This window comes from Coloeus monedula (assembly GCF_965178545.1).
Source record: "Coloeus monedula genome assembly, chromosome: 12".
Lineage (NCBI taxonomy): Eukaryota > Metazoa > Chordata > Aves > Passeriformes > Corvidae > Coloeus > Coloeus monedula.
In genome coordinates, this window is record NC_138792.1 from 13,385,857 (window position 1) to 13,395,608 (window position 9,752).

The 9,752-nt window shown below is 39.6% G+C and overlaps 1 protein-coding gene across 1 annotated transcript; it reads left to right on the plus strand.

Moving 5' to 3' along the window:
- Positions 1 to 4,018: 4,018 nt before the first annotated feature.
- Positions 4,019 to 8,620, plus strand: BRS3 (bombesin receptor subtype 3; the record flags this gene model as incomplete). The annotated part of the gene is made up of 3 exons (XM_082289357.1): positions 4,019 to 4,449; positions 7,129 to 7,480; positions 8,213 to 8,620. The coding sequence occupies 3 exons, from the start codon at positions 4,019 to 4,021 to the stop codon at positions 8,618 to 8,620; spliced, it is 1,191 nt and encodes a 396-aa protein (XP_082145483.1).
- Positions 8,621 to 9,752: the final 1,132 nt, after the last annotated feature.

Here is a 9,752-nt window from a genome sequence, read left to right on the forward strand (position 1 = left end):
ATATGGTCTCTAGAGCAGGGACTCCTCTTCCCAACACAGAGGTGGCAAAGCCAGTTCAGAAAACACTAGGAAGAAAAATACGTTTCAGAAGTTCTAGTTACAAATGCAAACTCTGGTTTATAAATTGGAGTTGTTAAAGGACTCCAGGTCAGGACTTCTTGATGAAGGAGCAAAAAGCTTTCCTGCATGTCAGAAAAACATGACCTAAAAGGAAGGCTACTGGGACTTGCTGAAAGGGAAAGATTTACATTGATCTGGGAAGACTTCTAGACTTAAATCAGTTTTCCTCATCCTGGGAGGAGTAGGAGGAATGTGCCTGTGGTGTCCCAGCAGCAGAGTCCCACTTTGCACTAAAGAGTTTGGGCACGTGGAGAGCAACCAGGCTCACCTGCAGGAGAGATCCTAACCTAAGAACAGCCTTTTATAAGAGAAGATGCCACAACGGAGTCTACCCAATTCAGAACTAGGATAGACAAGCTGTTCAGAACCTCTCTACCGTAAACACCCGACAAACATAAATGTCAGTTCACTCAGGGGAGAGACAGAAGGATACGTCAGCCAACAATAAACAGATGGTGAAACTGCTAGGAGAGACAATCGAAGGTTCTAAAATGAGTTTGAGACATAAAAGAAGAATTAAGACAACTAAATAGTTCTATTCAGAAGTGATACCAATAACAACCGAAAAAAAGTGAGCTAAAATTACCCTAAAAACACCAGGCTGGCTAATATAGCTGCAGTTCAGTGTGTATCAGTTTTGTGTTGCCAGCACTTCAGCTACAAAGCATTCTGACATATTTGTATAAATAACGATCAATGCAGCATGACCAATGTACCTTGAAATAACAAAAATAAGCAACACAAAACAATTACTATTTTGGAAAATAATTTTCGTTAATGTGAGTTAAGGCTTTGGCTGTTTTCTTCCTATTTTGGCTTGGTGCAGAGCAAATGGTTCTGAAAGATTTTTCTGAGTGGGTGACACTATGCAGCGCATGGCAATGATTTCAGTCAGTCTGCACACTGCATTAAAACAGAAAATTTGCATTAAAAATGCAGCTAAATGATATACTCTTGAGTATTTTACTCTTCTTTTTTTTGCAGCATGGAGTTCAAAAGGAGCATTTATTTTCTGTGAAGCTGGAACTTGAAAAAGTAGCCAGAATTACTCAAATTGCTTTTCATACCAGGAGGCAAAGCTCTAAAATAATGCCTTAGAGTACTTTACCGTTTGGAATAACAATGCCATTCTCTTCCTTTTCAGCTGGATTTGTACAACAGAAAGCTATCAGAAATAGCTAAAATTCTACTATCATAAACAAATTGCAGATGTGGTTTGCTGTTTGTCCTTCAGATTTTCATTGGTTCTAAACAATGTTATTTTGTGTGCTTTTTGAAAATAGTGTTTTTCACCTCCTACTGATCCACTAAGACAGTATCTTAGGCTCCATAAAGAGAGAACCTGGGCAACTACCTAAAACTTCCAGTAATATAAGGACTGAAGAAGGAATTGTGAGAAATGATGAAACTTCCTTCTGCCACATTCCCACTGGGAGGCAGAAAGATGGGGGGAAAAGCAGTTTCTCAGTGGAAAGAGAAAACCAAGTAGAATTTCATGTTGCTCTGAGCAGGATTAGACATATGTACTGTGCTCTGTTAGAGAGAGAGAGCAGGGAAAATGTGTCTGTGTTTCCAGACTGGGGGGGATTCTAAAGCATGAAGCATCAGAACGGGCATTCAGGTCCAGGTACATGAACTCAGATCCAGTTCAGGATGAACAGCACATGAAGTACCAGGAGTAATGAGAATTTTAAGCTTTTGCCACTTTCTGGAGTTGCTTGCATCTGTGACACATGTTGATGTCCTCAAGAGGCTTTAATATGGGTTGGGAGGTCTGTCTGCTTTCCCTTCATATCTGAATCATCCCCCAAACCAACTGGTGGGAGCAACTCACAGCTCAAGAGCCCAGTCCTGTGGATTATGAGTTACACAGAGGGGTATCAGTTTAGGTCCTCCATCCCAACATACAAAATGCTCAAGTGACAGAACTACCAAGCTTCAGAGTTCACACTGCCAGCCCGAATCTCTCAGATGGCTCTGGAAACTCAGGGACTGTTAAGCGTTGGTTGGGATCTCTGCTGCTTTGGTGCATTAATCAACCTCTGGTGTAATTCAAGGCAGGCAACAAGCTTCTTTCAGCTCAATTCCAGTTTCAGCTAAACACCCGATGCTTCATTCAGATGCCACCCTTGAGTACTCAACACCTGGTGGAGTGCAATTAGTTCCAATGTTTGGTGACACCCTGCTTCTCCCATACAGGAAAATGAAACATTTTATGTAAGTATCTGACATTAAGCTGTCACAATCTGCTACAGTTACTGAACTCTGTATTAAATTTAATGCATGGTACTACGCCAGTGTGGGTGGACAACATAATCAGGATCCTCAAAGGTACCTAAATCTGTGAGCAACCTACATAGTGTGCCTGCATGAAAGGACATATTGTGGTTGATGATGACAAGAGCTTCTCTTCTAAAAGCACTTTCAAAAAGCATAATTGGAATTTTTAACCCATGAATCCTCTTTCCATCAGTGACTCCTTCTCCCACCATGCCACAGTACAGATCTTCCATTTGATGTACAATCTACCACCTGGTCTTTCACCACCTGATATCTCTGGCATGGTTATATTTGAAAGGACTGGGGTTGGGAGAGGACAAATTAGGCCTTTCATGCATAGTACTTAGAGAAGTTTTTTTGAGTAAATGAAACAAGCTTGATTTTGTGTGTCTGCGTGTGTGCAGCTAAAGGGACTCTGCTATAAGGTTGCTTTTGTGATTTGAGCAGGGTACCTTCCCCACTCCAATGTCACAGCTCAAGAACAATCCAAAGCAAAAATACTCCAGCACCTGATCTAAATTTTTGAGGCATAAGGCTTTGATCCCTTTTCCACTCTCACTATTTAGAAATTAGATCTTGGCTTTCTTAATTTTAAGAGATTTAATTCAATGCACCACATTTCTTGTATCTTAGTTTACACAAAAGTTAGTCAGGAGTTCATCAAAGTAAGATGATTTGAGCACATAATGAGATGATGTGAGATTTGATTGTTGACTAATCTAAAGATAAGAAAACCCATACTACTACTAACATGACTGTTTGAGAAAGCATCAGGAAAAGTTTTTTTTCTCCCAGAAGATTTAAATCATCAGTTGTACAGCCAATACATACATGGGTTATTGCAAGATAACAGGCATCTATCCAGCAACTACGTATGAAGTTGTTCAAACTTTAGCATAAGGTGTGGTTTTAATGTCAGTGGGGCTGCTTCAAGGGAAAAAACCTAAGTGTTACCAGGACTGTGGCCATGAATTTTGATTTTATATTGCCTTTTGGAAGGTCACTGCATTTCTGTGATAGAAAGACTAATCAGAGCATAGTCTGTCTCTATAGCTTTTTCCACAAATACTAACTATATTCTGATATCTTTTATCTGTCATTAATGTATACTGAAGAGTTTTGTGTTAAATTAGTATATTCTCTGCTTACCTGTACTACTGAGAAAACTATTTCAGGTTTTCATTTTATTTCCATTTTAGAAAATTTTGAACAACGGTAACAAAGGTTTGCTACGTAATATACAAACCCTAACATTACAGTTTTGATACAATATGATATTTACTTGCCAGACATCTCCAGGAAAAAACCCACCTTATTTCAGCTAATGTCTTTAAAGAAACTTCGTTTCCCTTTTCCCCCTCCCTCTCTGTTCCAGTAGCTGAAAAGCCAATAAAAATATTCTCCTCCTCCCCAGTTCAGAACAAGATCTATGTGCATTTCTCCTAGGCATTTTTCGAGATCCAGAAGGGGATGAAAGTAGTCAATGTGGAACAGGAATCTGAATTTCCGACGCAAACCTGTACCTGTCCCCTGACCCTGCTGATATGCTGCAAGCTAAATATTAAACATTTTTTTGATTAATTGAAGTCCAGCCTGGGGAGAAGAAACAGTTAAAGAAATGTCTCAATTATACTTGCAATCAGCTAATCAGACTTTGTGTGCATCTACAGATGGTACAGAACTGAAATCAAGCTCTGATAATGAAACCACGAATGAAAAATGGACTGAAGACTCCTTTCCAGGATTAAAAATACTGTGCATAATTTATGTTATATATGCTGTGATCATTTCAGTGGGTCTCCTTGGAAATGCAATACTCATCAAAGTCTTTTTCAAGATTAAATCAATGCAGACGGTTCCCAACATCTTCATCACCAGCCTGGCATTCGGAGACCTGCTGCTTTTGTTAACATGTGTGCCTATAGATGCAACACGTTACATTGTGGATACCTGGCTCTTCGGAAGAATTGGGTGCAAGCTGCTGTCTTTTATCCAGTTAACATCAGTTGGAGTATCAGTGTTTACCCTGACTGTTCTCAGTGCTGACAGGTGGGTCTGTGCAACTGATTTACCAGGAGATGCTGCAGGTTTGAAGTTAGAAATGGATAAAATAGCAGGTATTATCATTTTGCACAGTCTTAAATGGCACACTGTAATAGACTAAAAATCCCAAACTACCAGTCTCCCATGTAATTTAAAAATGCGTGTTAGTAAAATTGTAGCACTTCTTTTTAAGGTAGTGAAGTGAGAAAAACTCTTTAACTCTTCTGACCTTTTATTAGTTTGAAGTACAGTACAAGGGTTAGTCTCAATTGCACAAAAAAGGGAAATGGCTTAAGTTGAGAAAAAAAGACAGTATATTGGTGCTATCTAGTGGTACAGTGAAGTAGTTGAGGAACATGAAAAATAAAACTGAATATGAGTGAAAATTCTTTGATCTATGCACTCAGGGAGGATTTAAAATCCTAGAACATAAAAGACTGACATGGGATAAAACGCCAAAAGAAAACACAGAACAGACTTACGGACAAATGAATTACTCTCATGATGTGATGGCTAATATACTTTTCAGCTTGAAAAGTGCATATCTATTATTTTTTTTTTCTCTTGTAGTTCTTCTGTCTTTTACAGAAATATTATAGCCCAGGGGTCCTGAAGTTAAACTCAGGAGGTAAGGACAGCATTGCTAGGAGGGATCAGTATTCTGACTGCTGTCAGGAAGTGCTGAATCTTTTTTCCTTGTACTTCTTTCTTGAATGAATAAAACTAAGATGATATTTCAGTTCTGATAATCAGCAGGAGCAGGAGCACTGAGGGGTAGAAAAACAAAAAAATAAAATTTACTCTTAAGAGGGAAAAATATCTTCATCTTGTCCGCCAGCAATTTTAGATTGTATGTAATAGCGAATTGTTCATGTGTCCAGAATTTTACCAATGGTACTGTTACTGTACTCTAAAATAATCAGCCAGCACAGGAATGGCCACATAGGGTCAGATCAAGGATCCATGTAGACCAATACCAGCCTCCAGAAGTGGTAGTATAAGAACAAGAAAAGACAAGTAGGAAGAATAAAAACCTCTATCCAACTACATTTTTGACCCTACGCCTTCAGATGACACTGAACAGATGTGGTTTCTGTCTATTTAATAACCTCAAAGGATTTCTCTTCTGGATACTTGTTCAGCCTCTTCTTGAACTTGTTTAACAATGACTTTCACTGCCTGTACCAAACAACTCCTTTTACTTCTGCACTGCACATGGCTTCATTTAGGGTGCTGGCTCTTTTGTCATAAGAGACAGTGATCCCTGTTTATGTCTCCAGGCTATTCATGTCATAATCTCTCCTTAGGTTGTTTGTGTTTCTTTTAGTTAAGGTGTGCAGAGCAACACATGGTATTCAAAAGTTGCATGAATCAGGGATACAGGTAATTGCACAATTGTCTCTTTTGCGCTCCATTATTTTCCTAATACTACCTAACATTTTGCTTTTTTGTTGTTGTTTTGGTTTGGGTTTATTTTAGGGTTTTTTAACTACTGCTAAAGATAATGCTAATGTTTACACTGAACTATCTATTGTAGCTCCAAGGTCTTGGTCCTGTATGATATCAATTCAGAATTCACCATGACTAGATGACCTTTAAAGATCCCTTCCAACCCCAGCTCTTCTCTGATTCTATGGTTTAGACACTTGCTTCTGTATTCAATTCTTCACGGTAGCTGCTACATAAATACTCTGCACTACATTCTCACAGAGTCACTACATGGTAAACGTACAGAGAAAGCTCAGGTCATGTGCTCAACACCAGACCGTTGTGTTCCACTGTGCTAGAAGAGCTCAAAGTCAATAAAAATGGTATTTATTTGATAAATAGCAAGCCAGCTTCCAGCTTGCTATTTAAATTTGCCTAGAGGAGAAAAAGACCAGATCCTCAGCTTGCGCAAAATGGTACAACTAAGCTGTCTTATCCTCTGGGTCCTTTTTCACCACCTTTCTTTTCATGCCAGCCTTGTGCCCCCCTGGAGGGGTTGCTTCTTTCTGTGTTATCAATACTCCCTGGTCCTTTAGGAACAGGGTATAATGTTTTCTGTTCTTCATCTGCCTTCATGGAAGTTGGTCTTTTTCCATGTGCCACTTCCACACAGATTATCATACATCTATAGATTAATCCAGATTTTTCTCGTATGCCTGACTCAGTCCACATGCTGCAGAATCACAGGCATGAATCAACAGCAGTGCCCTCTCCTGCTTTATAAATATGAATGAATCCTAGAGCATTATTTTGAGTCAGATCACTGCACTCAGCTGTGGTCTTAGGAAGAAAGGAGGGGCGAACATGCTTGGTTTCATGTATTTATGAAATATTTAACCTGTTTCATCCCTTCATCAGTTTTGCATACTAATTCCCTCATTTATCTTTCAAGGCAGTGTCATAAAATTAGGAGTGATGATTGCCCTTAGTGATCCCAATTTAAACTGTAGAAGTCATCTTTACATAGGAAGGTTTCAATGGCAAGTCCTGCCTGCCAATCCATTAAAATACATGCTTGAAGTTAATTTTTCCATTTCCATTTTAATTCCAAAGAGCTAGTGTCTGTTTTCATTTCCAAGAGAATTCCAGCACCCTTAGTTTAGCAAGAAGAGTAATGGCTTTAGCCTTAAGAATTTTGCAGTGTCAGAGCTCGCATTATTTCTGTGTTTATTCTAATAGTGATGTTGGTCATTCTAGGTACAGAGCCATCGTTAAACCCTTGGAACTGCAGACTTCAGATGCACTCCTGAAGACCTGCTGTAAAGCTGGCTGTGTTTGGATTGTCTCCATGATATTTGCTATCCCAGAGGCTGTTTTTTCAGATTTGTATTCTTTCAGCAGTCCTGAGAAAAATGTAACTTTTGAGGCATGTGCCCCCTATCCTGTATCTGAGAAGATCCTGCAGGAAGCTCACTCCCTGGTTTGCTTCTTAGTGTTCTATATTGTGCCCTTAGCTGTCATTTCTGTCTACTACTTTCTTATCGCCAGAACTTTATACAAAAGTACATCCAACATGCCAGCAGAAGAACATGGTCATGCCCATAAGCAGGTAAGCTCTGATCAAGCACTAAACTCTCCAATTTTCCAAAGTGTATTGTGCTGATTAAATCTGAATTCTTGAGTACAAAACCTGGCAATGGAGTAAAAATCTCCACAAACTCAGCCCATACCAAACTCAAATCCAAACTCAGCTGTGCACTTAGGCATGACACATGCTCATGACTCATTACTTGTGAGTGTCCACACTGCCCTAAAGAGGGACGGGTCTGTCATGCTTTATCATGACCCTGTTAAAAAGAGGAGTAGCCTGTCTGTACTTAGTCACTAGTTACTGCCTTCATTTAACATAACAAAGCAGCTTAAGAAAAGAGTGTTTACCTAATTAAGGATTAGCTAGCAAACTGCTGGTTCCCCTCTTATAGGGAGCAAAACATTTCAGAAAAACCTGAATTTTAAACACTGGGACCTCATCCATGTGAGCTGACACATTAATTACTGTACTTTTAAATGCAAGTCTAGATGAGAGTGCCATATGATTTATAATGGAAAGGAAATGTGATCTGCACTGGGAATACTTTGTTAAAAAATTATGAAATAGATTTACTTTCCTGTTTAATTCTTCTGGTTTAGGATTTTTGCTTGTTTTTTCATTTTCTTTTTACTTTTTGCTTTTTTGATTACTCATGCATTTAGACTTTTACACTGCTTTGCAAATCAGCACCAACAACACAAACATTTTATTAATTGGTATTAATACCAGCTATGCATTAATTTCTTGTAGATTGAATCCCGCAAGAGAGTTGCCAAGACAGTGCTGGTGCTTGTGGCTCTGTTTGCCTTCTGCTGGCTGCCCAACCACATCCTCTACCTGTACCGCTCTTTCACATACCACACGTCTGTTGATGCTTCCACCTTTCATCTTATAGCAACTATTTTTTCCCGCGCCTTGGCCTTCAGCAATTCTTGCGTCAATCCTTTTGCTCTTTATTGGCTGAGTAAAAGTTTCCGGCAACATTTTAAAAAGCAAGTCTTATGCTGCAAGGCAGCATTCTGTGCAAAGCCTCCCAGTGCTCCCCAGAGCAGTTCTCCTACCAGAGCCCTGTCGGTCACGGGCAGCATGCATGGCTCAGAAATCAGTGTTACACTGCTAACAGATTACAGCATCACGAAAGAAGAGGAAAGTGTTTAGTCCATGTGGGATGAAGAAGGACAGAAACTGAGTCTTTGCTATCAAGTCACTGCTACTGGGATCCTGGAAAGAGGCGCCATGGCTTGCCCTGTCTGTGAAAGTGTGTTCATCAGGAGTTCCTCATTTTTCAAAATATAGAATAAAGAAATCAAACTGCGGAGGGGAAGAAGCTGAAACTTTCCAGCATAAGCTCAAAGGGATTGCTCATGTTTCCAGGCATGAACATAGATTCCTAGCTGGAATTCCTGGACTGGAAAGGAGAGGACTCAGCAAAGTTGGTGCAAGAATTGGCTGTAAGGATGGTTTTGTTCTTGGTGACTTGCTCTTTGAGTCATGCCTGAGAGCTCCCTCTGACAGCTACTTGCTTCTACAGCAAGCAAGAAAAGCCACTTGGTCGTAACACAACCAACCAGGCACATTTTTGATTCATTTATTTTCTCGTCCTAAATGCTAATAATTGGTAAACACATGAGAAAGAATGCTAAAATGAAAGAAGGCTAAGGTTTGTAGCACTGTGAAGTAAAAAAAGAGAAAGCATTATGGGCCAGATCCACAGTAGCTGTTTCTCTGTCAGTGACTTAGAAATTCTGTGTAAGAGCTGACTGCTGTGAGATGGATGTTCCTAAGGAAGTCAAGGGAACCAGCAGGTGATAATCTCTCCAAGAAAGCTATAATCATCTTTAACCACACTTGTAAAATTCTTTGTGATATATGGGTAAAACATCTTGATAGTGCAGAGTTTCTTTATTGTTACAGTAATTTAATATCAGGAAATTGGGGTGGATCTGTACCAAGAGTTCTAGTTGGGATTTACGGTGCACTTCTGAAGTGCTTAAAACATCCTCTCCTGCCTTACTTTATATCCCAAAGTAGTCTTGAGTGCACAACGTGGACTTCTCTCAGATGTGGAACTGTATGTCCAATCTACCAAACCAGACTAGAGCGAATTTGAAGTGAAAAATGTACAGTGTGAAGAGTCAGACTGACCCTTTACCTGCAGAGATCCACTCCTGCTGTAGTGTACATGATTGTATCTAAGTGGTCTGCACACATTCAAGCACACTGGGAGAGCTGGATTTTTCTATTATACTAATTTTCTATTCTTCAAGTCGTATCCCTTTTTAATATTAGG